The sequence below is a fragment of the Phasianus colchicus genome, chromosome 5, assembly GCF_987193195.1.
Source record: "Phasianus colchicus chromosome 5, bPhaCol1.hap1.1, whole genome shotgun sequence".
NCBI lineage: Eukaryota > Metazoa > Chordata > Aves > Galliformes > Phasianidae > Phasianus > Phasianus colchicus.
The window spans coordinates 38,980,271-39,007,665 of record NC_143440.1 but is presented as its reverse complement, the minus strand read 5'-3'; the positions used below and the strand labels follow the sequence as shown (position 1 = coordinate 39,007,665).

Sequence of the window (27,395 nt, the reverse complement as noted above, 5' to 3'; positions counted from 1 at the left end):
AGATAAACCGACATGTCCATCCCTTCAAAGTCGTTGCTGACACCCTGGCTTCTGTTTTATTTTTCCCTCTATCTTTTTCCCTCCAAAGCACTGCAGAGATTGAATATGAGTACTGACATCCCTCTGAGAAGTAAGGGGAGCTGGGACTGCTGAGAGGCTGACAGGATTGAGGAAGAGCATAGAGGGCTTTCAGGTGGATTCCAAGAAACCCTTGGCTGGGTTTCTCCATGAGGAAACAGCAATGAGCAGAGCTTGCAGCCTGAGTAGGCAACAGAAGTATGGTCACTGTAGCTGCAGTCTGCCCACTGATCTTAGGGTGAAGGAATGTCAAGTTGCATGTGGTTCTGGTCTGACTGTGCCCAATGATTCAATGGATGGAACATCACTCTTTCAAGGACAGGCTGCTGAGGCTGTTCAGCCTGGAGAAGAGAAGGCTCTGAGGTGACCTGATAGCAATCTTTCAGCATCTTAAAGGGGAGCTACAAGAAAGAAGGGCACAGACTCTTTTGCAGGGTCTGTGTTGATAGGACAAGGCGAAATGGTTTCAAACTTAGAGAGGGGACATTTAAGTTAGATAGAAGGAAAAAGTCTTCTATGGTGAGGGTGATGAGACACTGGAACAGGTTTCCCAGAGAGGTGGTGGAAGCCACATTCCTGGATACAGTCAAGGCCAGGCTGGATGGGGCTCTGAGCAACCTGATCTGGTAGGTATCCCAGTTCATTGAGGGGGAGTTGGATCAGATGACCTTTAAAGGTCCCTTCCTACTCTAAGGATTCTATGATTCTGTGAACAGGGACCCGAAAAAGCAGTATTTGTAATAAGCTGCTTATAGTATTTGTATTTGTAATACTGTATTTGTAGTACTTGTAATAAGTTGTTTATTAACTTGTAGAAGTCTTGGTCTTGTGCTCATGTTGTCTGTTACATCTCATTCCCAGCCCTGAAACCAACTCTGAGCTCACCACATCATGCCTCTGCTGTAGCCCTTAACAAGACTCTCAGGTAGACTAAATGGTGGGTTCTGTGGAGAGGTCATGTGGGGAGATCCTTGCTCATTTCTATGCCTTCTCTCTCATGATGTTGGTGCCTGGCTGACAGCTGTGTTCAGTTCTGCACTGGGAAGGAGAGCAGCAAACTATAGGGAGTTTTCAACAAGAAGCAAGGGAGCTGGTGTAATTGAATTACAGGAGACAATGTGAGGAGCAAAACCTATTTAGTGGTGCTGAAGTGAGAACTGGCGGGAAGGAGCAGCCAAATGTAAATCTCAGGTGCTGGAAGGAATTAATGGGGATGACCTCAGCTGTGTGACTGATGATAGAGGAATGGGACAGAGGACAGAAGAATTTGGCCTGAAAGTTAGGAAAGCTTGGTGGCAACCAGGAGTTTAATCTCCCTCAGGGAGCAGGGAGTTGGTCTGGGCATTAGATCCTATCCTGAACAAGAGATCAGAAGCACCTAAAGCCCCTCCACATGCTGCTGCCCACCACTGCCTCCACAATGACTCAGAGCTCTGCAGTGACTCAGAGCTCAGTGTCATTTCCCATCACTCACGTGAAACCCAGCACACCTCAGTGCCACTTCTATCCTGTTCCATGCAGAACAATCAGCTCCCCACTGCTGTTTTCCTCCCTCATTCTCTTATGGTACCAGAGGGCCTTACTGCTGTCCTCAAGAAGGACGCAGAGCATCCTGTCCCTCTGCTAGTGGTGGCTGCCTCCCAGTTCACCTTCTGAGCAGTGTTCAGGGTGGATCAACACAACACCCTGGGGCAGCCCCAAAACTAGGTCCCATCTCTGATCATCCTCCGCTCAGCTCTGGGTTCTTTTCCCTTTTCCAGATAGGTTTCATCTTCTCAGAAGGAAAGTTTGAACTTGGTACCAGTGCTATGCCCTTGCTGCCTGAAGCACCACATTCCTGCTAGGGTGGGAGGAACATCTCCGTGGAACAACAAGCAGTGCTCAGCACCGATGAACAGCAGGAGCCACAGCCGCATCCTGGGGTCCTGGTAACGGGAGGGAGAGGGGGGAGAGCTGGGAACCTCTGAAGATTCAAAGTCAAGATCAAAGCGTTTCCCTCTGAAGCCCTAACACTCTCCTTCCCTCCCACTTGCACATAAAAGCACTCTGCCCTCAGCAGGCTCCCTACGCAGGAGGGTGGCTGGAGGAGGGGGCTGGCTTCCCCCTTGCTTTTCCTGTGTTACTAATAGCTCTTCCCAGAGGTGAAATACTGAAAATCCTTCCACTCCTCCTCCCCCATTCCTGCTTCTCTCCCAGATCCAAAGGGCCTGAAGTCATTTCAGTGACTGATTTCATGGCAGACCAGGCCTTCGCTGGGGCCAGTGCCTGCACAGGGCAGATGTGGTAAGCAAAGCCTTTGAAGTGTACAGTAGAAAGACACTGTTAGAGGTGAAGCACGAGGAAGGAGGATTTAAAAGAAAGCAGAGCTGCTGGGCCCACGGGAGGGGGAAAGGCTAATTAAGGCACAGAGCATGGAGGCAAAAGCAGAACCATTAAGATAGCACAGCAGGAGCTAACAGTATGGCTCCAGGGTGGCTTCAGCCACACTGAGCCTAGCCCCCTCAGCCCTCCATCCCCACCCTCCTCTTTGTGGGGGCACGGGAGAGTGACTGCAGGTCAGATCAGGTGGCTGAAAAACAGCTGTTTTAGTTCATGCCCTGAGCTGAAGCTCAGGATGAGAGATAGCATTGTACCCATCCAAAAGCCCCTAACTTACTACTGGTTAGAGGCGGGTGTAAAGCTTGCAGGTGATAGCAAACTGAAGAAGCTGTGAACTCATATAGGCACATATCAAGAGGCTGGAGACTGGAAATGAGCAGCAAGCAGGAGATACAATTCTGGAAAGACCAGGAAGATGACATCCTTTTGGGAGTACCTCACTGTGAACTATTGCAGAAAACCACACAAGAAAGGAAAGATCTGGGATGGGCAAGCTGAGGGAAAACAAGCATATGAGTTGAGACTGCTGTTCCGCGTTTGTTCCAGTGCTCAACAGCAACTCCCATTTGTCTTAGGAAGCTTCAGGGCACGGATGGATATGGAAAGCCAACACCATGGGGAAAGCAGGTGCTGGAAGACCATGCTGGTTCTGGGAGAAAGGTGGAAGGCAGAAGCAGTGCTGTAAAAGATGCAAATGCTGCCTGGAGTATGGGGGTGGAGTGCTGCAGGATGCACTGCTCCTTTGTGCTTTATCTTGGCTGCCTCAGGGGGGTCCCAGGAAACCCCTTGGCAAAGTACAGAGAGCAAGAGGAAGAGTTTGGGCACATCTCTGAGTCGGGTCCCCGGCATGCCTTGATGCTGGGAAGCCATGTTATGGCCAGGGGGAATGGGGAGCAGAGAGCCCCGCCATGAAGTGGCAGAGGACCCAGCCTCCATACTGAGCCGTGAAAGGATCGCTCATCACCCTGGAGCAATGACTGACCGAAAAGCAGCCTGCATAAAAGTCAGTCACTGTGAGACCAGCTTTCAGGCAGGGTCGATAGCACTGAAAGCTCCTGCGGTGGGGAAGCCCAGGGGAAGATAAGAGCAGGAGGGAGGTCTTTGTTTAAGGACTGCGCCCTTGGCTACGGACTGAGGTGCCGCAAACTTCTGCACCGTACTGGAAGCAGCTGGCGCAGGGACGAGGGAGCGGGGGGCTGAGAGCGGCCCGAGGCGGGGAGCCCGGCGGGCAGCCCGAGGGGAGCGCGGCCATTCCGCCTCGCCAGGGGGCGCTCCCGGCCGCCATGGCGATGGGACGGCGCTGCGCTGCTCTGTGGTGCGGGTGCGGCCGGCAGCGGGCTGCTGGGCTGCGTGAGGAGCTGGTGGATATTCACCAGGTCGTGAATATTCGTGCACACGCGTGACGCGGCGCCCGGAGGCGGGCCGAGCGAGCATGGAGGGAGACGGCGCACGAATTCGGGGCGCCGGGGCCGGCGGCCGGTGAGGCGGAGCGGCGCGGGGCGGGTGCCGAGGGGGTGCCGAAGGGGTGCCGAGCTCACGGCCGGCCCTGCCGCTTCTCCGCCCCCTGCCAGACCCCGGCCCCGGCTCGACCTGCTGTTCGTGCGGCGCTTCCTGAGGATCCAGGCCGTGCTGTTTCCCACATGGCCCTCCCCGAACGTGCTGATGTTCCTGACGCTGCTCGGCGTGGCCGTGCTGGGTAAGCCTGCAGCGGGAGGCTGGGGGTTTGGTGCTCCTGGCTCTCCCTCTGCCTTCCCATTGCAGTGAGCCCTTCCCTTCCGCGCGTCCCTCTGTCCTGCAGAGCAGCTGGTTATCTATCAGGTCGGTGTGATCCCCAGCCAGTACTACGAGGTGCTGGGGAACAAGGACTTCTCTGGATTCCAAGCGCTGACCGCCATCGCGCTGACCATGATTGTAGTGAACTCCACGGTAAGACAGGGCAGGAGCTTGCTTGCTCCAGATGCTCCTGCAGTGATATATGCTGGGGTATCCTTGATGAAGGATCTAAGCCTGCCCTAGCTTGTTGGGTAGCTACGGAGTCGCTGCTACAGACTGCTAATTCCTATTTTGTTTTGGGAAATGTTCGTTCCGCTGGCTCATCCCATCTGTCTCCTTCCCCTTGTTCCAGCTAAAAAGCTTCGACCAGTTTATCTGCAACCTGCTGTATGTGAGCTGGAGGAAGTCTCTCACAGAATACCTACACAACTGCTACTTCCAGGGCCAAGTTTACTACAGCCTGCACATTCTGCACGAGGACATCGATAACCCGTAGGCTGCCTGCAGCTTCTTTCAGCTTCTTGCTTGGCTTCTCCTGAACTGTTCTTCACCTTTTTCTGACTTCTCTGTATTTCTGGGTAGAGGTTTAAGCTGTAGGAACTTTTTTGGTCTAGACACAGACACCCTCATCTGCCTCAGGTGGGAGGTGATAGAGTCCCCCATCACTGCTCATCTTAACTGTTTTGCATGCAGGAGGTTTCTATTGCAAGAAAAATGGAGGACCATCAGAACAGGATTCTAGTGCTGCTATAACCCACACTGCAAAATCAGCCCTTGGCACTTGGTGTGAAGTAGCACAATACCTGGCTGGAGGCAGAGAACACTGCCACATGCAGCTAGTGCGCTCAGGGCAGTCTCTGTCATTCAGTTTGAACTTCAACCACCAGAGTCTCCAGCTGAGTACAGTTATTAGTACTTTTGAGTCACATCCCGGGGAGGCTTTGTTTTCATGCTGTATTTCCTATTCCCTGTTCCTAGGAAGGAAATGTCAGGGCTGAATTGAAATGTGGGAGAAGGAGAAGTGCTCAGTTCTTCATGGTTTATCTAGTCTGCACTTATAACCTCTTTTCGTCCCTTTGTAGCAGCCTCTGGCACAGCTGCAGCAAGGTAGAAGTTTTGCTTTTTGCACCATCCTGGTTACTGCAGAACTGCTCTTTTACTCAGGTGTGCAGGCAAGTCTGACATCTCCCTTCCATACAACAGCACGCTGACTGTGGCTGCTCAGCCTGTCCTCGTACACAGGGCACTGCTGTCACAGTTATCCAGTTTGAAGAGTTAAAGAGCCTGCATTAGACATCACGTGAAAGAGAGGTGTTGTTTTTTCTTGTCACCAAGATGTATGATGCTTTCCAGGCAGGGTAGCTTGTTGGCTATGGTTGAAAAGTCCTGCACACCCATCATTTCTTTTGGTTGGGGGAAGGAGAGGGCAGAGGCCCCTCATCACATGAGTGTACTGCCCAGGTTTATTTTTAACTAAGGAGTGTGTTCACATTGTGCAGTGAAATGCATGAGATAACTGAGTCTATCTGCTCCACAGCGATAGAGGCAGCTCTCCTGACTTAGCAGATTAAAAGTGTGGGACTGCTGCAGAGCGTTTTTCTTTAACACTCTGCTTGTACTCAAACATCCAGTTTTACTGTTTAGCATCTTTTTTGATGCCACTACAAAAATACTTTATGTTGCCGTTGTGATGAGAATTTTTTCCACGCATCAGGTTGTTAGGGAATGAACTAGACAATGAAGTGATACTTTCCAGTATGCAGCACAGACCAGACTAAGCATTAGATGCATTCTGTCATTCTTCTTTCACATCCAGAAGGAATGAAATGTGAGCTTTGAGTGGCATACAAACATTTGTGGTGCCTAGCAGGGCATTTAGGTTGATGTTTATGTGTCTTCATTGCATGTTGCTTAATAGCTTGTAAAAAGTAATATCCTGCCATGAGTCTATTGCATGAGTTAAATTGTAACATAATGGTAGCGATTATAGTCTTAAAAAGAGAAAAAATATTACTTTAATGTCAGTCAGAATGGGAGCTGTCCCAAAACTGAATTGATTGCTGTTGCAGATCAACAAAAGCTATTAGAGATGCATGTCATTGTGTCTGTGTATACACTAATCGCTAAGCAGGATTCCAGCCCTGCTCTTTGTTCTGGGCTACAGCATTCACAGTCGTCACCTTTCTGCTTGTGCTTAGGGGGTCAGAGACTGAAGCCCTTACCCATGTTCTTTGGACACATCAGGCACTGAGGGAAGTAAATATGCTAAAATCCTTTCAAGTTACCCCAAGCTCATCTTTTGCTCAGCAGTGAGGCAGATGGGACCTTGGGGGTCTGTTGCCAACATAGGGGGAGGAGGCTTGGTGTGCTTCTGCCTGCCCTTACGGGGTGAGGGTGGGTGAAAGCACTTCTTTGTAGCAAAGGGACCAGCTACTGACTTAGGGGTGGCTTCAGTGATGGACTTAACAAATCCCTAATAGCTTTTGAAGGCCTGTGCTGTGCTCTAACCAGTCCCAGTAGCTCTGGTGTTTGATATGGAGCACCAGGACAGAAGGTTTGAGGAAGAACTGGTGTTTTTGGTAGTACAGGTGAAGGACCAGGGAGTAGTGAGTGGGGATGTGGAGACCATAAGCACAAGTGTATAGTGTTGCAGAAGGTGGAACAAGGGGTTAATAGAAGGATTGAGGTGAAGATAACAACAGGAGCTGTTCTTCCTGGGTGTCAGGAAAGCCCTTGGGCCATACTGAGTCATGGAGGGAGTCTCCTTGTGGGGCAATTGAAGTCAGACTGCAAGTCCCTCCCATGCAGAGTTGTTTTCATTTCTCCTATCCTAAGTTCAGTGAAACAGCCTGGCATGTTCCCTGTTAGGGAGTTACTGTGCCCTGCACTGACTTGTTTTATCTTGAGGGCTTTAACAGTACCTCTTTGTGTTGAGCAGGGACCAGCGGATCAGCCAGGATGTGGAGAGGTTCTGCAGGCAACTCAGCTCCATGGCCAGCAAGCTCGTCATCTCTCCCTTCACACTGGCATACTACACATACCAGTGCTTTCACAGGTAAGGACCCATCCTGACCCTGCTTCCACACCTCTTTCCTATGCTCTTTTTTGGAGCTTGGTACCAATGATTGGATGGTTTGACTGGATGATCTTGGAGATCTTTTCCAACCTTGATGATTCTATGATTCTGTGTTATAACTGCTGCTGCAACTCTGGGGTGCTCTCACATGTGGGTGAAGGGTCTCTGCACTCTAAAAGGACTTCTGCCTTGGGGATGCTGGAGTGTGCAGTAATGGCCCCTAAACCACTGTGAAGGCAAAGAGAGGTGAGAGCTGAGGGCTCTGATTGCTTAAGCCCAGGGGTGCTGGAGTTTCCTTTTGCTTGGTGTGTTACCTGACCTCTCTTTCTCCTCCTTTGTAGCACAGGCTGGCTAGGCCCTGTGAGCATCTTCGGGTATTTCGTCATTGGGACAATCGTTAACAAGGTATTGATGAGCCCAATTGTGTCTAAACTTGTGCAGCAGGAAAAGCTGGAAGGGGATTTCAGGTGAGTCACAGCCGAGTAGCATTTTCACTGCTTTTTGGCAACTCCTATGAGAGCTGCGTTGTAGTCTCTGTTCAGTGCTATGCTTGCAGCTACTTCTCTTGTACTTGTCAGCTTCTCCTCAGCTCATAGAGACATACCTGCTCAGGGCTGCCACAAAATCAGTGTTCTGAGCTTCAGCCACCCTTTTTGGTGCTCTGTGTCATGTCAGGCAGCGTCCTTGGTACAGTGTCCTGGTTGCTACCACTTGCCTCCTCTGCTAATGCTGTGGATGTGCTGAAGAAAATTGCCCAAGGGGGAAGGATTGCCTCAGGGCTAAGACAGGCACAGTGAGCAGAATACCAAACAGATGCTGCTGAGCTGTCTCAGAATGATGTCACCTTGTGCCAAGGCTTGTTTTTCAGTGCCTTTCTGAGCCTGCCGAATATTTGTAGTGAGAGATGCCTCAGGTCATTGCTCTGACAGGTGCAAGATGAGTACATATAGCAAGGCTGATGGCTGTATAATTCACTGGACTCTTATGCACGATCCTGATGATATTTTATGGATTGTTCAGGTTCAAGCACATGCAGATTCGTGTCAATGCAGAGCCAGCTGCTTTTTATAGGTAAGTAGAAGAGATCCTGCCAACTTGGGGCATCTTCAGTATGTGCTTGTACCCCAGAACTGCTGCAGTCTGTGCTTTTTGTTCCCTCCATCCTGCTGCAGGTGCAGGGTTATAGATCATTTGCTCCCCAATACAGTGTTTTCCTTTGCATTCTGTGCAGTCTGCAGAAATGCTTCACAGCAGCTGCAGATGACTAGTTGCTCTCTGCCTGCTGTCTAAGTAGGCCCATCACAGATTTGTTGCTGTCTTGTAGACTATTCCTGATGTTTTGCCATGATCCTTACAACCTGAAAGATTTTTTGAGCTTTCATTGCATCTCGTCAGGAGCTTCTCTTGGGGGACTTTTTGCAGATTGCTTCTGGTCCCATCGTATTGCTGCTAACCTGCATGTATTCTGTGGGTGTGCTAGGTTTTGCCTTGCTTTGTTACCTCTGCTTGCTTTTTTAGGTCAGACTGTGCCCTGACCTTCCCAGTACAGTACTGCTGTTCTCTGAACTTGCTTGATGCCATTTACATCTGTAAACCAGAACCAGAGTTTCCAGAGCTGTGCATGCAGTTGGCATGCCAGCAGCACCTTCACACATTGGAATGCCCTGCAGTGTATTAAGCTGCTGCTTGGAGCCTTTAGGGTGTTTCACAGGATGGCTAAAACTCAGCAAAAGGGTTTTAGCCAATTTTTCTGGAACACGTGTTGGGGTACCAGGTCCGTGGAAGAAGGTCATTGCTCAACTCTTGTCATGTGTCTGCCTTTGTCCTGCCTGTTGTGCAATCACACTTCTTCCAGGAATTCAAGAAAGTAGAGACTGCCCTATCTATGGACTTTCCTGACTGATATTCATTTGCTTATTCGTGCTGTTGTGACTGAGCATTTCAACTGTTACATTGGTCTTCAAGGTGCTTTGATTCAAGATCACTGATTTTATAAAAATTAGCATGAAGCCTTGATTGCACTGGCAATCTGAATTATTTTTTGTGGACAGTTTGTTCTTAATGGTTGATGCTAGTTTTTCTTAATCAAGAACAACCTCTAGTTACATCCCTTACTTAAGCTGCAGTACTTTTCCTCACAACTTTGTTTTTTATTCTATTTCTATATGGAAAATGAATTATCAAACTAGAAAATTGTATGTCTTGCTTCATCGGTAGAAAATATCCATTTATTGGGAAACTGGAGTTTAATTGAATTGCACTAAGCCAGACATGGTATGAATCTTAACTAAAAACAAAGGAAATTTTTAAGAGGATACATTCTCAGTGGTGAGTGGCTTGTTTGATTGCCAGGCTTCCCTAGTCTATAGAAGCTTTTAAATCTTGTCCTCTAGTACCTGCTAAACCACTGATTGTTTTGATGAAGGAAAAACAAAAACTGATCACTGTCACCATTTTATTTTTTTTTTGTTTCTTGACTTTTGGCAAACTTACTTTGTTTCAGTTTCTCTTCTAATTCAGTTTCAAATACAACAACCTCTCCATATCTGCAAAGAAATAATAGCTACCAAATGCTGGTTGTGCACTCGAGACACAAGTTGTGGCCCCTTGTGCCCAGCCTTTAATTCCCTGTGTCCTTGCTGAACGTTCAATTCATCTGGAGTGAAACACAGAGCTCTATCTGCATTTTGCCACCTGAGGGCAGCCCAAGCCTTGCAAATTAGAAGGAGCCTCCATACTTTGCTAAGGCAGTGAGTTAGAGCCAGGCTGTGCCTCCTCGCTGCCTGCTCGGGGAGTGCAGGGCTGCTGGCAGTGCAGGCAGCAAGAGAATGGGAACTTTGCCACTAGCTCAGGTTGTGGGGGATGCTTTTAGGAAGCTCCTGCGAAAGGGAGGGCTTGGAGGCTGGGGTCACCCATACTGGTCATGTTGGCTTGCTCTTAGCTCCTGGATTTGCCTCTGCCCTCTGCTTTCTGGCTTCAGGTATGTAGCAGTACTGTCCTGCTCTTCCAACTAGGCTTTGCTTAGAAAGTGCGTGTAATCTTGGATGCGCTTTGCTCAAGGCTCATACATATCACTGATGGTATAAAGCACTGTCTCACCTCCTTCAGTATGGGACAGAAATATCCATGGGCTCTGGAAGAGACCTGCAGGGCTGCTCGTTTCAGTAAAGAGTTGGTGAAGACATCTTCAGGAAGGAGCTTATGAGCATTCAGTTCCATCTCAACAAAGAGCTTGGAGACTGCAGTGACAGGCCCTCCTCAGGCCTCAGCTCTAAAGCCCATGCTTTTACCCCATTGTGGTGCTCCCAGAAGTGATGGTGCAATCTTATTTTACAGGGCTGGGCGAGTGGAGCACATGCGCACTGACCGCAGGCTGCAGAGCCTGCTGCAGACCCAGAGGGAGCTGATAGGCAAGGAGCTGTGGCTCTACAGTGAGTGGGGGGCCTTGGGTGGTGAACTGGGGCATGTGGTAGCTCTTAGATTATGGGGAAGGAGAAGACTGTGTGTATGTGGTTGGAAGCTATAGGATTTCTTTCCTATGAAGCTTGCCCCTTACGTATAATTACCTCCTAAAAATCTTCCTCCACTCATTGTTGCTGGGTCCAGGTTTGGGGGCTAAATAGAGTCAAGACAGCTCTTCTTCATCTCTTCTGCATGATGAGCTTCTGATTAGCATGAGAGAGGGAGAACCCTGAGCACAGGTGTTTCTGTGGTACTTTTGGCAGCTTAAGTCTTTCTACTTGTGTGCTCCAAAGTAGACTTCATGGCCAAGCATCTCAGCCCAGAACTTCCTTTTTGCCCTTTTTCCTGTTTCTCCAAAGTCAGCCAGTCCTCTAAAGAGTAAAAACCAGCAGAAAAAGTGTTTTTTGTACCCTGGTGGTTCCCAAGCTGTGTTTGAGTGATGTTTCTCTACTCTGGGGCCTATCCCAAGGTGCTCTTTTCTTGTATTTTCATCCCAGTGCTTGTGCTGTTCTGTTACATGAGTTTTTATGCCCAGGTGCATTTTGAAAGGCTGAGACAGGATCTGGGTTTTCCTTTTGAGTGGGCTTATGGGTTGCACTGCGGGATGATGGGGAGAGAGGTTCCCACTCCAACTCACTGTCTCTTCTCCATGTGCTTCTGCCCAGTTGGAATCAACACCTTTGACTACCTGGGCAGCATCCTGAGTTACGTGATCATTGCCATTCCCATCTTTTCTGGGGTCTATGGTGACCTGAGTCCAACAGAACTCAGTGCCTTGGTCAGCAAGGTGAGCTACAGATCATATTCCACGCTGGGCAGGGGTTGAATTGTGCTGTATGGGTTGTGCTTACTAACTGTATGGGGATCCCCAATGCTGGAGGTGAGCCAACACTAAGACTTATGTCTGATTTCATGTAACTAAAGCCTGTTGTGGAGGGTGAGCAGGCACTGAGGATAGAAGTTTTGTGTTGGGGCTGGCTAACCTACAGCAAGTGACCTTGAGGACAGACTGATCCTGCTCATCGTGACATGAGAATAGAAGCTTGCATGTGATTAAACTGGGGCTAAAAGTGCTACCTAACTCATATTTCTGCATGTAAAAAGTGAGATCAGAATGTTTGGCTTTGTGGTGCTAGGCCCATAGAGTGCTGCAGATCTGGGTTTTGTCCATGGCTGCTGTCCATGGCCAGTTTTGAGTCTGAGCTTTCTTGTGTTCACCCACTAGGCTGCTAGAAAGGAGCCTTCCCAGCCTGAGTTGTTTCTAGGTACTCAAAACTAGCTTGTGATGGAGAATACAGAAATAAAAATAGCTAAATGAGCACTGCAGACTGAAACAGCCAACTTTGAGCCATGTAGGGTGTGAGGGCATGGCTGGTGGCATGGATCTGTGTAACTCAGTCAGGATGAGTTTACAGACATTTTGCAGACACCATCCCTGAGTGGCAGGAGGTGTGGCCTCCAGCCAGAACTGCTGTATGGAGCAGGGAAGCCCTGTTCCATCTGAATGTGGCCATTTTCTCCTTTACTCCCCTTCATCCTTCTGGGACTGCTGACTCAGCTGGTCTTTTTGGCTATCTTCTTGCAACCATAGAAGAGGGGGCAAGCTTCCCATGTCAGTGCTGATCATTGCTTTGGTGTATGATTTTTCCCCAGAATGCCTTCGTTTCCATCTACCTCATCAGCTGCTTCAGCCAGCTTATAGATCTCTCCAGCACTGTGACTGATGTCGCTGGCTACACACACAGGTGAGCTTCTGTGGGCAGGTCTCTGCAGGAGAGGTGAGTGTGAGATATGACTCTGCCCAGGTCTTTGCTAAATACGTAAGAAACACTTGTGAGTGACTGTGGACAGGGTTGGCAGTGAGGAGTACTGGGGTTGCCCCTGGCATTCATGGAACCTCTTGTTTGTCTAGGATTGGTGAACTGCAGGAGACCTTGCTGAGCCTTGGCAGAAGAGAAAATGAAAGCTACTCAGAAGCCAAAGCCTGGGACTCAGACAGGTGAGTCTACCCACAGCAGCATGTTGGCTTGCAGCTTACATGCGAGCGTGTGGGGTGTTCACTGGGTGGAGGTGACACTTGGAGTTGCAGCCTGTTGTTGATTGGAACTAGCAGCACAGTACTCACTGTAACCTGGATGTGTGTGGCAAGGCTAATATTACAGAGGTGCAGGATGTCTAAGGTGTACAGGAAGGTTCCTGGTCTTTACCAGCCTCAGCACTGTCACTTACCCCCAGATCTCTCTGTCTTTGTGGTGGTCCAGCAGTGAGTCTGGGGAGGACCCAGAGCCAAGGGACACAGCTTTCCTTCTGGAGCAAGTGACGCTCTCAGTGCCATCCTCTGGCAAGCTACTCATCAAGGACCTGAGCCTCAGGATCTCGAAAGGAGACAGCATGATGATCATGGGGAACACTGGCACAGGGAAGACATCTCTCCTGAGGGTCCTTGGGGGACTCTGGGAGAGCACACAGGGTAAAGACTGCAAGTTGCCATAGCCTTTTCTTTATCAATTAAGTCTGTCCTAGCTGAATTTAGAAGTTGGCAGTGAGAAGTCATGAGGCCAGTGCCATTTCCAGTGCTGAATGTGTCACTGATGCATTTGAGCTGCTCCTTCTCTGAATCACAGACTCTGCTCTGGCTCTCATTGCTTTGCTCTTTTTTGGAAATCCACCTTTTCTGTGATATGTTTGTTATTCCATGGGAGTGGCAGGTAGTTACAAGCAGGTGCTGCGAACTTGTCATGAGTGTGTTTCTGTGCAGGGAATGTCCAGATGCTGACCTGCTTTGGCCCCCGTGGAGTGGTGTTCCTGCCGCAGAGGCCATTCTTCACTGATGGCAGCTTGCGTGAGCAGGTGAGCCCTGGGCCTGTTCCATGGGACAGCTGGCCCCAGTCCTGCTGCCTCTGAGCTTGTGCCGCCATCGTTTTGTCCCTGGTGGACTGTGACCAGCTCCCTCTAACACAACCTCTTTTTATTCGTTAAAACAGGTGATTTATCCTCTGAAGGAGATCTATCCAGTTTCAGGTACATGGAAAATAATCAAAGCAATTATTAATCCTTGTGGTTTCAGTTCAGTATTCTGTACCCAGTGCAGCTTCTTCTCTACAGTACCCCAACAGGAATGCTCTGTTTCAGTTTTGTTGCACTCTGCTTTTCCCTGGAAGATTAACTTTCCTATAGCTTTGGATTGGGTTTGCATTCCTACTGTTTTGAGGAGAACACAATCTCTTTATGCAGTGAAGACAGGCTGGCAGTACTCTGTATGTTGTACTGTGACATATATGATACGTGTTCAGGCACCTTGCTGATTTATAAACATGCTGCTAGAATACATCTGATCTGTCTGGTACAGCCTGCTTTTTGGAAGCCAGATTTGCCTTTATCTCATTTTCCACACACCTCTGGCTTTCAGTGTTCCACTTTTTTAGCTGAGGTTTCATGACCTTACATGCTGTCAAGGTCAGACCGTGTGGATCCTTTCTCTTCCCTGCCTGCTTCCCAAGCCAAATCACACCCCTGATTTTAAGCTGCTACATTTTACAGATGTCCAAGTTTAAGTGTCTGTCAGAGTGAAGCTTGTACTCTTGTATTCTGGGTCTGTCTATCTGTGCCAACCCTCAGGTGTATCTGTGGAGCCCAGCCATATTCTGGTGTGCTGCTCACAGACATGGCTTAAGGTGGATCAATCTTTGGGAGCCCTCTGTGTGCCAAAGGTTAGGACTTGATACAGTTAAGTGGTTGAGTCAGCTATGCTGGATCTCAGGAGCTTCTCTAAACCTTCTCTCATCTGACCAATTCCTCCTTGCAGCAATGGTCTCCACCATGTTTCCTGTTCTTACACACTTTCTCCCCTAGGATCTGCAGATGATGAGAGAATTGTGCAATTCCTGGAGCTGGCAGGGCTGGTGAGTCCCTCGTGGCATTGCTGCCTTCTTGACTGGTGCTACCAGAGAGGGAAGAAGGAATGAGGTATTGTGGCAGCACAGCATGGCCATATAACTGGACACAGGCAGGGAATGGTCTGTAGCTCAGATGGGACTGTCCGTGGGAACAGGCAGAGCAGCGACTTCAGTTCAAGTGGGAGAAGAAAGGGTAGAAGGAAGAAGATGGGCTGTGTCCCCTCTGGGCTGGCAGGGTTGGGGCTGTGTTCACAAGTCTGCTGTGCTCTCTGCAGACTGATTTGCTGGCAAGGGCTGGCGGACTGGACAAGCAGGTGGACTGGAACTGGTAAGACTGCTCACTGTTTGTGTGAATTTATATGCTCCCTCTGGTTGGGGATCTTCTAAGCAGTTGCGTGTTGCTGCTGGTCTTAAGAGCATCTTCTGTGTGCATTTGTGTCTTGTGGGTGGTACATAGTAGCAGGGCTGAAGGAATTACGCCCCAAGCATCAATTTCCACATCAGCAACCATGCTGCTCTGCAGGAAAGTGACTGTGCACAGGGTTGCAGAGCCAGTGCCAACACAGGGGGGGAGCACAGGGGCAGTTGTTTGCTGGGGTCTCTGAAGTCAGCAGCCGTAAACTTGTTCACAAACAAGATGTTTTTGTTAAGAGAGATTTTTTAATTTTGGCCCTGCTGCAGGTATGATGTGCTGTCCCCAGGGGAGATGCAGAGGCTCTCGTTTGCACGGCTCTTCTACCTTCAGCCAAGATATGCGGGTGAGTGAGCGACTACAGAAGAGAGGCAGGGCCTTTAGCATAAACAAAAGCTGGTACAGTTGCAGCTCATAGGATGCTTGGCCATGGTGGTGAGATTATGTAGTATAGCGCACAGGATTCAGAGGTGAAAATGTTTCTTTATCTGTGTGGCATGGAACAAAGAAGCTCATATCTGCAGATGATTCCTAATTCCTTTACATGTTTAAATGGCTAGTAGCTGCTGAGGGCTGGTGGAAGAGTTGTCAGGGGCCGAAGTAGATGTGGGTGAACAGAGCCACGTTGGCAGCAAAAGTCATGTTTAAGTCATGGATTGGAGATGAAAAGCTATAGAAGATTATGTAAAATAAATAGAATTCATTTGTTCTGGTTTGTAGTATTTACCCTTAACTGACAGGGAGCTGCCCCAGTCCATCATGGCTGCTGCATGTGGGCCCATGGCCAGGCGCAGTGGTGTGCAGTCTGTCTTGGGGAGGCAACACCTTGGCTATTGTAATGGTGAGAGCAGTGCAGCAGCGTGCAGCTTTTAAGGAAGATGAATGAGGCAAAAGATGTTGTTTGGGCTTGAGGGCTTAGGGGAGCCTTTCCATATGGCTGGCACCAACTGCGTTGAAATTGTGGTCATTAAGCCTTCACTCATTAAGCCTCACGTGCCTTCTGCAAATGCTCTTGGTGAGCTACACTTAGTATGGGAAATGCTCTCAGCAGTTGCTGCTCTGTTGCCTAGAAGACGATGACAAGCTGGGAGGGCAGGGATGGGTAGAGCTTACAACTTGTCTCTCAGTGCTAGATGAAGCCACCAGTGCTCTGACAGAAGAGGTGGAACACGACTTATATCGCGTGTGCCTTCAGCTGGGCATGACTCTGATCAGCGTGGGACACAGGGCTAGCCTGGAGAAGGTGAGATAGTGAGCAGCACTCCATGCCTTGGGGCAAGGTGAGGAAATCAGGGCATCTCTGTTGAGCAGAGGAAAGCAGAAGGCTGGAGAGCTGCATTACAGGAGGACATGCCCTCACAGAGGAAACTCACACTTGTTATGGCATTGAATTGCAGTTCCACAGCTGGATTTTGAAACTTCAGGGAGGGGGAAAATGGGAACTCACTCGATGTGAGAAGATGAAGCGGCCTCCATCCTGGGAAGAATGACAAAAAACATGTCCTAATCTGGCCAGCTGCAGAAACTACACACACTTGGAAGAGCTGCAGAACTCTCAGCAAGAGAGTTGGTTGGTGCAAGCCCAATTATGGAATTTGCTGATGAACATAGGGCTAAGTCTGAACTTATACCAGGATGAGACATATCCATCCTATCCTTCTCCCAGCCTCCTTGTTCCTTTCTGCCACTGACAAGAGAAGGGGTTGGGCTGCTGGGTTGCCAAAAAAAAAAAAAAAAAGACTGCCTCATGGCATCAAGGATGCAACAGTGTGATGCTAGGATAGAACCTGATATTCTTCTGTCTGTGCCTTGCTGGGACCTCTGGTGCTACAGAATTGGCTTCTGAGCCTCTGGCTTCCCAAGCAGCAGGTAAGGGATGCATTGTAATAGGAGAAAAAGTCTGGCACAGAAAAGAACATGGCTCTCATCTGCTTAAGACACACAGTAACAGATCAAATAAACATTTTTGTATTAAGATCTGGAGTCAGCTATCCAAGGATGTTTCTGGAGAAGAACCAGTATGTGTTAACCAGGTTTCTGCCTCTTTTTCCTTTTACTCTTTGCTTTGAAGGAGTTATGTATTAACAGTGCTCTTGGACTAGACAAGTGATTAAGAGCAAAGCAGATATAGGAATAATACTCCTACCCTTGGCTGATCAGTTGCTTTCTCCAAAGCTACTGCAAGGCACAAGGAACCCCAAGGAAGGATTTTGGTCCTCTTGTTCAGGAAGAAACAGCTCCCTCCTTATGTTCCGCCTGTTCTCTCCTGTCTCCTTTGTGTGTATGAAGGCAGAACTCTTGAGGGTCTCTCAGACTGCGCTGACTGTGCTCAGACAGTCTGAGCACGTACTGGGCAGCAGTTGCTCAGTGACATCTCTGGACCTGACCCTAGTTCTGTAGTGAAGGAGCTGAAGGTGGCTGCTGGAAGAGCCATGCTAGCAGTTCTTCTGCCCCTCCACAAGGCGCTTGTGTCCCTCTATGATCTGCTGCACAGCTTCATGGTCATCTAGGGTGGTTAGGTCCCCAAGCTCACTGGCTTTGTTCTCAACAATCTTCCTTAGCACCCGCCGCATAATCTTCCCAGAGCGTGTCTTGGGCAGCCGGTGTGTGACCTGAGCAGGGAGGAGTAGAGTTGATAGCCAAGAGAAAGGGAGTAGCCAGGCTGCAGAGGTGGATCCTGGTTAGCCTGAAGGAGTTACCTGAATGTACTCTGGAACCGCATACTTAGCAATCTTCTTGGAGATCAGCTCCTGTAGTTCAGCAGCAAGAGTTTCCTCCATGTACTTGCTGTCCTTCTTCAGCACAATGAACACATAGGCTCCTGACAGAAGAACCACTGTTACAGACCACCACGTGCAGCATGGTCCCACAAGGCTGCATGGGTAAAGTACCTCTGTGCTGCCTGCCCCAGGGTGCTCTGTAGCCTGAGCTGTGTAAATGCTTTTGGCTGTGATACTATTTCCTTACACAAAGCCAACTGGCCTTGCATGAAGGTTCTGATAACTGCTGGGGATTCCCAGTAACATGCTGTGCCGTGGGGGTTGGTGTGGCATTTCAGGAAAGCATGCATCTCACCTTCTCCCTTGATCTCATGTGGGTAGCCGATCACAGCAGACTCTGCCACTGCCACGTGGTGGTTCTGAAACAGAACAGGGGTGGAGTTCACAGCTGCTGCCCAGGAATTTCCTTGATCCCTCTACTGCAGTCAGCAGTGACAATGGAAACAGGGAAGGGCCTCTGATGACCTTTGCCCCATCTTCTCCTGGCTTCAGTAGATCTCTGCAAACTTATCTTCCCCTACTCCAGCTGCTTTAGGCTTGCACCTTCAAGGTCCCACTTATGTGCCTCTAAGGCTGCTCCACCAGTTCCCACAGCTTTTATATAGTTGCTATAGTTGACTTGTAGTTGCTTCAAGAAACGTGCTTTTCTACTACTTTGGGATTCATCCCCTCAGAGCATGAGACTTATCAGTCTCTGCTACAGAGAGAAGGGAGATGGAGCATGGGACCAGCAGAGCTCAATGCCACAAGCCAAATGAGACCAATTAAATGCACCTGGCAGAGGGGAAAGCTTAGTGCTGGGCTTCATGCAGCTATAGCATACATACTCAGGAGCATCCTTAAGGGGAAGAAAAGGCCTAACTAACCCTTGCTGAGGTGGTGTCAGCATTGCCAGGCCTGCAGCCTTACATTAGGAAGAGTCTGAGTCAGGAGGAGAACAGGGAAGTGGAAGAAAGGGATTGTTCCCACAGGGCAGCAGTGGTCCAAAACTGCTTCCGGTGGCTCCAGCAGCACCACAGTTCTGGTTTGGTGTTTCAGAGGCTTTCCTCAGCACCACCACTTCAGCTCCACCACCCCTGGGACAGCTTTACTTCCTCTTACCACAACGTCCTCCACCTCTGCAGTGCCCAGCCGGTGCCCACTGATGTTAATGATGTCATCCAGCCGTCCTGTCAGCTGGTAATAGCCTTCATTAGTGCGATACACACCATCCCCAGTGAAGAAGAACCCTGCAGAGGCCAGAACCATGCTGTAGTTGCTTGTTACAGCAAGAATGAGCTGTGAGCCAGTAGCATTCCCACCTTGACAACTTCTTTGTCAGTACCAGGTCTTGTGGTCTCTACTCCTTTCTCTCAAGTGCTCAGGGAGAAGGTAGGGACCTTCACTGTCAGCCTTCTGCCTGTCTCAGAACCTGCTCCATCATCAGACTCTTGCCCTAATGGCTAAAGATCCACTTTTATCATCCCTACAAGCCAGGAACACCATGATGCTGTGCAGGTGCTCATGCAGCTGGTTATCTCCTTTGCCTAGGCCTGCTCAGTGCCTCTGGGTGAAGATCAGCAGCTGGTAGGATTTGCAGGAGGAAAGCATCAAGAGGTGCTAGTGAGGATTTAGGAGGCAGAAGGAAAAATAAACTCCTAAAAGAGCCTGGAATCAAAGGGCAGGGCGGGGGGGGGAAGACCCATTGCCATGATTATGCTGAGCTCTCTGTCATGGGGAAATGCTGGAAGTCTGTGGAACAGCAAAGCAGCAAAAACAGCTTTCCCTAGTCCTGCCCCATGTAGAAAACTAGTAGTCAGACTGAAGTACACTCCACCAAGCACTTCCTTGAAGACTTTGTGTATTTCTCTTACCTGGATAAGGAGCCAGATAGGTTTCCACAAACCTCTTATGGTCTTTATAAATGGTTCGTGCCATACCCGGCCAGGCTTGTGAGATGCAAAGGGCTCCAGAGACATTATTTTCCAAAAGGAGATTTCCCTATAAAACAGTTACATTTTAGTGACCACAGTGAGAGAGATCAGGTTGTTCAACCATTGCTTATTTTTAATACTTCCATAATAACCCCATAGGGAAAATACCAGGGAAGACAGTGAGGAGAGTCCTGTGCCCCAGCTCCAAGAGACAAGCCAAGCCTTTTCCTGCAGTCATCTCCAACCGTCTGCCCACTGCACTGGGCTGCAGGGCCCTACCAGGGAGGTTATCAGTCCTGCCCAGCTACTTCAGCAGGTTTTAAGCAAGGAAGCCTCAGCAGAGACCACCTTGTCAGAACACAGAGCTAGGAAACAATTTCACTTCCATGCTGCTTGGAAGAGGTTACCACCAGCTTCACCATTAACCCCTTTTCAGTAAAGAAGTGATTTAGCAGAGGTGAGAGGAATGATGTGCTTACACATCTCTCTTCAAGAAGTACAGGCTATAGGCAAGCACAAGAAAATGAACTGAACTGGCAGCTGTGCTGAAGGCTATAAATGTACCTTATCATCCAGTACAGAGGGACTGATGCCAAAAAAAGGTCTCATGGCCATGCCTGGAAGGATTTCATCTCCAGGGTTAGAAGGACGGGGTGAGATACAGATGCCTCCTGTTTCTGAATTAAAAACAAACAAACAAACAAAAAACAACCCTCTGTAATGCATATCAAAGCCAAAGAGGAAAGCCACATAGTACTGTTTGGACATCAGCCTTTGCCCTGAATCTCAGTGTACCCTGCTGGATCAGGGTTTGCTAGTGAGCTGAGGAAGGCGCTCTGCACATTTAGTTCAGCTGAGGTCAGATCCCTTTGGTCAACTCCCCCATGTTTCTCTGGGTTTGCTTTAATCTCTATCATGTTTAAATCTTGATTATGTTTTGGTGTCCATGACCTCTTGTTTCAAGGGGTTGCTTGTACAACCGTGCCAGTAACCATTGTTCCCATTTAGCCAACAAAACAGCAGGTCACTCTTCAAACCTGGCAGAAGCGAAGCTGGCCATGCCTGTAGCCCAGGCCAGTATATATCTTACCTGTTTGCCACCATGTGTCCACAACAGGGCACCGTGTCTCACCCACCACACGGAAGTACCACTCCCATGCCTCCTTGTTTATGGGTTCACCCACTGCAGGGGGTCAGAAAACAGGACAGAGCCTGGTTAAGGTCAAAATTGCAGCTTCTTAGGAGCAGCTCACAGAGCCACCCCCAAACTATGTGGGTTCTCCACCTCCTGCCAGTCCAGCCCATGCCACCAGCACTCACCTGAGCCAAGAACTTTGAGAGAGGAGCGGTCATATTTCTTCACCCACTCATCACCATATCTCAGGAGCAGGCGGATGGCAGTAGGTGCCCCATAAAACTGATTAATTTTTAACCTCTCCACTGTTTCCCAGTAGCGTCCTGGAACACAAGCAGAGCCACTAACCACTCGCTCACGTCCCCCAGCTTCAGACTGAGGGAGAGAAGGTGAGAACAAGAGTTCTCTGACCTCAGCCAAACTAACTCCCATGAGCTGGCACCAAGGCCACCAGCCCCCTTGCCTGCGATGGATCTTGCAGGTGGCTGCGCTACATCCCAACAACACTTCTCACTCACCAGGGTTGGGATGAACAGGAGTGCTCTCAAAAAGGACTGTGGTGCCACCATTGCAGAGGGGGCCATAGACAACATAACTGTGCCCTGTGATCCAGCCAATGTCTGCCACGCAGCCAAAGACATCCCTGTCCTGGTAGTCAAACACATACTGCAACATGAAGGAGAGACAGTGAGGGGTGCGACCTAGAGGCAGGACCTCCCCTGGGAAAGGGGCACAAGCTCTAGTTTTAGTGTCTTTCTGCCTTCCCACCACCCCAACATGTTAGGCAAGGCTGAATAAAGCATCCTGCAACAGTAAAACTGGAAAACTTTCTGTGTGAGGATGGTCCCTCCACACCTCAGGGGAAAGGATCACAGGAAGGAGAGGACAGTTGACTGCAAACTGGAGCAGTAGGAAATGAGACAAGCCCAGTGGAGGGCAGAACTGAAAGCCATCAGACTGGCAGCAGCACATCATCCTTCATTTTGTTTGCTCAGCACCAGGAACACAGGCTGTCAGCTCCCTGTATGGGAAGCTGGGCTCTCCAGGGCCTCAGGCACTCCAGAGGGCTTGTAATTGATTTATTCTCTTTTTATATCAGTCAGTAGCAACAGTCTGTCCCATTCAACTGAGCAGTAATTCACACCAATCCTGTATCATGGTTTCCAGCATTCCTGAGTGCTAACATAGGCACATGCAGCTTGCTCCCTGCTTTTCCACCCCAGAACAGCAGTAAGGCTGAACAACACACCCAGTGATTTGATCTAGGTGAGGTAGTAAAAAGATGGAGGAAAACCAAGATGGCAGCTTGGAGGAGTATGTATTCAGGAGACCCAGTGCAGGAGAATATGTTGCTGTTCTTCTCTACTTGTATGTGGATGTGCCAGGCTGCTATCCTGCTTTGCTCTGGATAAAGATGAGCTCATCAAGCAAAAAGGTGATACATCTGTTCCCTGCACTGCCTATGAATAGCTGGCTCATGAGCACTGTGTGCGTAGAATTCATTACCTTGTGTGTGAGAGCAGCAAACAGGAGGTAGCCAGCCTGGGAATGAACCAGGCCCTTGGGCTTGCCTGTACTGCCAGATGTGTAGAGAAGGAACAACATGTCTTCGCTGTCCATGGCAACAGGCTCACAGTATGCATCCTCCTTCATCATCTCCTGCAGGAGTCAGCACAGCAGTCCACATTCAGGGTCTTCAGACTCCCCGAGCTGCTTCACAGGCCTCCAAGCCTTTCTCTGCCACCCACACTACCCATTCCCACCACTCCATCTTTCCTCTGCATCTCCTCTCCCCTTCCTCCTGAGCCTGAACTCCCTTGCCTTGCAGAGCTGGCAGACGCTTTCCTCCATCAGAGCAGACTTGCTGAGTAAGAGGCAGCTATTTTTACACAGCCACTTTTCTGCCCAGCATAGGAGCCTTCCAGAAATCCTTTCTAGTACAGATTGCTTTCAGAACTGATGAGCAAAGGCTGTACTTTGCCTGTCCAACAGTACAGTTGCTGCAGGAAGCTACCAACTACTTTTTCTGCGAAAGTCCTGAACTCACATGCAGCTGCATTGCTGTAGAACAGTGATCCCTCTTTGCTTCAAGATCCACTCTTCTCACCCTGCCCTGATCCCAGCATCTGAGCAATACACAGGGGAGCAGCAAGAGCCCTGGGCAGACCCTCACCTCCTCCAGCAGAACATCCAAGTCTGTCATAGGAAGCTGGCTGTCTGTCCTCATGGACACAAGGACACGTTTCACTCCTGGACACTGCTTCACAGCCTGGTCCACTGTTTTCTTCAGCTCCACAACCTTGCCACCTCTCAGCCCCTGGTTCACTGTGATCACTGTCTCCGACTGGGCTGCAGAAGGCAGAAGAGCCGCATAAGTACCTGTGCCCCCTCCACACAGTGCACACCAGTCTCTCTCTGCCAAGCACCCTTCCCATAGTCTGAAAGACACTCAGTGTGCCCCCTGCCATTTTCCTGGAGTGCTGCTGCCTGCTCTTTGGCCGTGCAGCACAACAGGACATCCCCCATCAGCACAGATCCATAGCAAGTCTGCACCTTGGCCATGCTCATTTCCCTAAACCCCCAGCTGCCAAGCCAACAAGCTCGATGGTGTCCCCAGATGGCAATGCTGGATGTGTCCCTGTTCCCCATTGGCTCTTACCATCCCGGATCCTGTCTGCCAGGGACTCCGCACTGAACCCAGCAAACACCACAGCATGCACAGCCCCTATTCGGGCACAGGCCAGCATGCTCGCCACTGCCAATGGGCACGGAGGCATGTAGATTGTCACTCTGTCACCTCGTTTCACCCCCTGCCGTTTCAGGGTGTTGCTCAGGCGGCATGTCAGCTCCAGCAGCTCCCTGCCCAAAGAAGCAATGCATAGTTAAGGACTTTCTTGCAAATCTGCCTCATATGCACAGAGTTGGGGGTGCCCCAGCCTCCCAAGGCTCTAAAGCCACCGGTCTGCATTTCATCCCTCAGCACCCTGTGCGGGAAGTCCTTGTACGTCCTTTAACAGCTGTGAAATGGCAGTGGGAAGGAAGTGGGAGACCATCACCAGAGACGGGCTGTTACTTATGGCAAAGAAATTAACCAGAAGGGTCTGTGTGCAGAGCCTGGCACTGCCACTAACAGCCGTAGAAGCCAGCCCTGGATCCAGTAATGGCCACTAGCAATCCCTATGGCTCAGCCAGTCCATTATGCCTCTACTGACTTTTCCGATGACAGCCTACGTATTTCTTACCAGCCCTTACAACAATGGGAGTGACACACCCTGCCCTGCAAGACCAGGGACTTGCAAGAGGAGTCAGATATCTTCCCCCAGCAGATAAAAATGGGCCCTTTGCTCAGTTATAGGTGGGAAGATCAAATCCTCCAGAGCTCTGCCTACCAGTGAGAACAACAGCTGTAGGAAACTGTGAGCAAAACAATGTCTCTGCCTGAAACAGGAGCTTGGCTGTCAGTGACTCATTTCATAGAAGGTCTCTCCATGAAAGGAGGTTGGCAAACCTTGCCAGCCCAGCCTCCCTTGCAGAGTATTCATCTCTCAGTCACCAGAAACCTTGGCAGGGACTCCGTAGGGATGACCAGGAGACAGGCTGATGCCTCGGAGTAGCACAAGCAGGCCAGCAGCCCCTACACTGGTGATCCAATTATGGGAAGAGATGCTGTGTTCTCTTGCAGGACACATCAGTGAAGCAGACCTTTGCAGTGTGTGCATGTCTCACATATGCTCAGAGGTATGCACTGACCTGTATGTGACCCGCACCTCCTCTCCTGGTTCATCCTTCTCCCAGATTAAGGCCACTTTGTCTGGGGCTACATGGACATGTCGGTCCAAGCAGTTCACTGGAAAAGATGACCCAGTATCACTGCCAGAACTTCCTGCTCCCAGTAGCCCAGCCTCTGCCTGTTGCACTCCTCAGTGTCCCAGTGCATATTAATCTCCACATATCGACATTCCTCTTAACCACAACCTAACACAGCCTGGTGCAGGAATTGCCTTAAATCCCTTGAAGGTCACATCCATAGTGCCAGCTGTGGGCCTCAGAAGGCCTGGTAAACATTAACTTGACCACCATTCTGCCCTTGCTACTGCCTCCACAGTGAAATGTGGCTATCTTTATAGCAGCCGTGCTCCTAAATACAAATGTAGGATGAGGAGAAAATCTGTGCACGAAAATTGCAGAGTGCAAGACAAAGCAGAGCCATTTATGCATAGCACCGGCCTCCCGGGGGCACTGAGGCATTCAGCCTTTGGCTGCAGTTCTTTCAGGAAGTTTCTTGCACCTCCGGCTATAGCATACTCATCAGAAACCATGTTACATTCCATATTTTCCTTTCTTAGATTACCTGCTACTGAGGTCATGGGATGATGCAACAGCCTGTCTGCATTTAAAAATACCTTATTCTCCTGAACACTTGTAGTTTTGTGGGAGGAAAAGAAGCAAACCAAGCAGCCCAGGAGTGGGAACAGGAAAATCTCCTGCTCCCCTGCCCAAATAAACCTCATAAGACCTAGTTATGGGGAGTTTTGTTGTACTCTCTTTTTGAACTCTGGGACCAACAGCAGTGCAAGCAGGAACATGGTGTCACCAGTCCCTTCTTTTCCTCTGGTAGCACCCTTTTGCAGTGGGGAAAAGCATCCCGTGACTATGAGGGCCAATGGGACTTCTTGGGGAATTCCGTCACTCTAGCACTTTTTGCTTCTGGGGCCACAGCACTTCATAGGACGGTATCTACAGACACTTAGAATCACAGAATCACTTAAGTTGGAAAAGACCCTTAAGATTATAAGTTCCAGCCATCAGCCTGACATTACCAAGTTCACCACTAAATCATATCCCGAAGTGTCACATCCACACATCTCTTAAATATCTCCAGGGACAGTAGTCCCCTGACTTCCCTGGGTGGCAGTCCAACATCTACAGAATTCTTCCTGCTATCCATCCTACACCTCCCCTGGCACAGCTTGGTGCTGTCACCGGGCTCCCGTGGGCTAAATATCAAAAGGACTCCCCCAGTACACAGAACAGGCAGAGAGCTCCCTCCCATAAGACAACATGCAGGCAGGCCTTCCCCCCATCCCCCTATCTCCTGGGTAGGGTAGGAAGCACCCTCCCTCCCCAGTACACCCTCAGCCCATCTGTGAGGCACCAGGTCCCCGTGGGGCTCACTGTCCCCTCACCTGCCACGTTGAGCCGTCCCCCCAGGAACCAGGCAGCCCGGCCCTGGCGCAGATCACAGTCCTGGACAGAGTGAAAGGGGGTGATCCAGGAGAGCCGGCTCCTTGCCAGCGCTCCCCAGAAGGCATCCCCCTGCTCCACCGATGTCTTGTACAAGCCCTGGTGATCCTGAGCTTCAGGGAAGGAGGCAGCTTCTGGCATGTAGGCAGTGAGAGGGCCCTGGCTCCAGGACCGAGCACTCACCAACCCACAAAGAGATCTGGAAACCCGAGGAAGAGCTCTGGGGCAGCAAGCTCTAGTCAGCAGCCAGGCCATAGTCACAGTGCAGCAGATGACTTTCAACCTCTTCGTAAGGAGATACGTACTCAGAGCCCTCACAAGTTCCACCCCTATGGGAGCTGGGATCCAGACAGAGCCCCCGTCCTAGGAGCCCAGGGCACCCCTTGTCCCATGCACCTCTTCTCTGTTGGAACAGCACAGGGAAAGAAACCCAATCCCTATAAACAGAGAGGAAGGGGTGGGCTTTAGAACTATTTGTCTGAAAATAACCCTCATGCTAATCTGAGTCCTGCCAGCCTTCCCTGGATAGCAGCCAGCTGCAGCGCACGCTCGGGCTGCCCGTGGAACCAGGTGCCGAGCCAGGCTGCCCCAGCTGCTTCCCAGGTTTATCTCCTGCAGCTGTCACCTGGATGAGATACCCCACCCATCTCCTGCTGGGCACACACCCTTTCTCCACGAAGCTGGGCTGGGCTCTCTACCTCTTCTAACTGTCTTAGAACAGCTTGTAGCAGCACTAATGGAGGTCTTGGTGGAGCAGGCTTGGGTGAAATACTGCAGCCCATCTCCTCACTCTGAGATCCCCAGCACCTGTGTAGTGGAGCGAAGCTGCTCCTGCCTCATTACAGCTTTCTTCTGGCCTCCTTTCCTTTGGGTCCAGCACCTCTCTGTGCTGCTTGGAGCTCACTGAAGTATTTCTGGGTAAGGTCTGAAACCTCACCCCTCTCAGCTCTGGCTGAATTCATTTTCCTTGAAAAAGTGACCAGGCTCACACACCGTATTCCAGTTTAGTTTTATTCTTGTTCATATCTTTACAGAAAATGGCACATAAATCACAGGTTCTGAATGACTAGAAGTTATTACAGCTCCATATCTCAAACACCTCAATACTGAATTCTTTTTTCACTGTATGTACATTATTTACACACCATGGGCTATAATCTAACACGTCAAACAAACGGGGGACAAAGACAGATGGGGCTGGATGGAAGGGGTTAATTCTGACAGAATTAAAACAGCAGCTCTGGGGA

General features: G+C 49.8%; 2 protein-coding genes across 6 annotated transcripts; one reads left to right on the top strand and one right to left on the bottom strand.

Annotated features, from left to right (window-relative positions):
- The first annotated feature begins 3,714 nt into the window (after positions 1-3,714).
- On the top strand, positions 3,715-17,051 carry ABCD4 (ATP binding cassette subfamily D member 4). 5 transcript variants are annotated; one of them, XM_031593866.2, is made up of 19 exons: positions 3,718-3,936; positions 4,029-4,153; positions 4,256-4,383; positions 4,583-4,722; positions 7,169-7,285; positions 7,648-7,773; positions 8,327-8,377; positions 10,643-10,737; positions 11,434-11,555; positions 12,422-12,513; positions 12,681-12,767; positions 13,033-13,238; positions 13,527-13,618; positions 13,753-13,789; positions 14,621-14,670; positions 14,940-14,992; positions 15,346-15,422; positions 16,204-16,319; positions 16,474-17,051. In XM_031593866.2, the coding sequence occupies exons 1-19, from the start codon at positions 3,890-3,892 to the stop codon at positions 16,564-16,566; spliced, it is 1,854 nt and encodes a 617-aa protein (XP_031449726.1). In that variant the 5' UTR covers positions 3,718-3,889; the 3' UTR covers positions 16,567-17,051. The 5 variants fall into 5 exon arrangements, 3 of the variants coding, with proteins under 3 accessions (XP_089997495.1, XP_031449726.1, XP_031449725.1); XM_031593865.2 differs by having other exon boundaries at positions 13,030-13,238; XR_016466980.1 differs by lacking the exons at positions 14,940-14,992; positions 16,474-17,051 and having other exon boundaries at positions 3,715-3,936; positions 13,030-13,238; positions 16,204-16,276.
- Positions 17,052-17,133: 82 nt separating this feature from the next.
- Positions 17,134-26,611, bottom strand: LOC116229393 (acetyl-coenzyme A synthetase 2-like, mitochondrial). Its single transcript, XM_031593863.2, has 14 exons — positions 26,091-26,611; positions 24,655-24,751; positions 23,564-23,763; positions 23,078-23,253; positions 22,411-22,563; positions 21,423-21,570; positions 21,090-21,227; positions 20,860-20,952; positions 20,334-20,446; positions 19,710-19,836; positions 18,958-19,085; positions 18,152-18,215; positions 17,776-17,897; positions 17,134-17,688 (listed from the first exon to the last, which is right to left on the bottom strand). The coding sequence occupies exons 1-14, from the start codon at positions 26,401-26,403 to the stop codon at positions 17,512-17,514; spliced, it is 2,049 nt and encodes a 682-aa protein (XP_031449723.2). The 5' UTR covers positions 26,404-26,611; the 3' UTR covers positions 17,134-17,511.
- Between the last annotated feature and the right edge of the window lie 784 nt (positions 26,612-27,395).

Bases quoted from the DNA above. Each gene is read 5' to 3' on its own strand.
- ABCD4 (XM_031593865.2), top strand. From the start codon at position 3,890: ATGGAGGGAGACGGCGCACGAATTCGGGGCGCCGGGGCCGGCGGCCG. The intron at 14,671-14,939 runs GTGAGTCCCTCG...TGCTCTCTGCAG, and splicing joins TCCTGGAGCTGGCAGGGCTG to ACTGATTTGCTGGCAAGGGC. The intron at 14,993-15,345 runs GTAAGACTGCTC...GCCCTGCTGCAG, and splicing joins AAGCAGGTGGACTGGAACTG to GTATGATGTGCTGTCCCCAG.
- LOC116229393 (XM_031593863.2), bottom strand. From the start codon at position 26,403: ATGGCCTGGCTGCTGACTAGAGCTTGCTGCCCCAGAGCTCTTCCTCGG. The intron at 24,752-26,090 runs GTGAGGGGACAG...CATCTTTTCCAG, and splicing joins GGGACGGCTCAACGTGGCAG to TGAACTGCTTGGACCGACAT. The intron at 20,447-20,859 runs GTAAGATATATA...TTTTTAATTCAG, and splicing joins GGACACATGGTGGCAAACAG to AAACAGGAGGCATCTGTATC.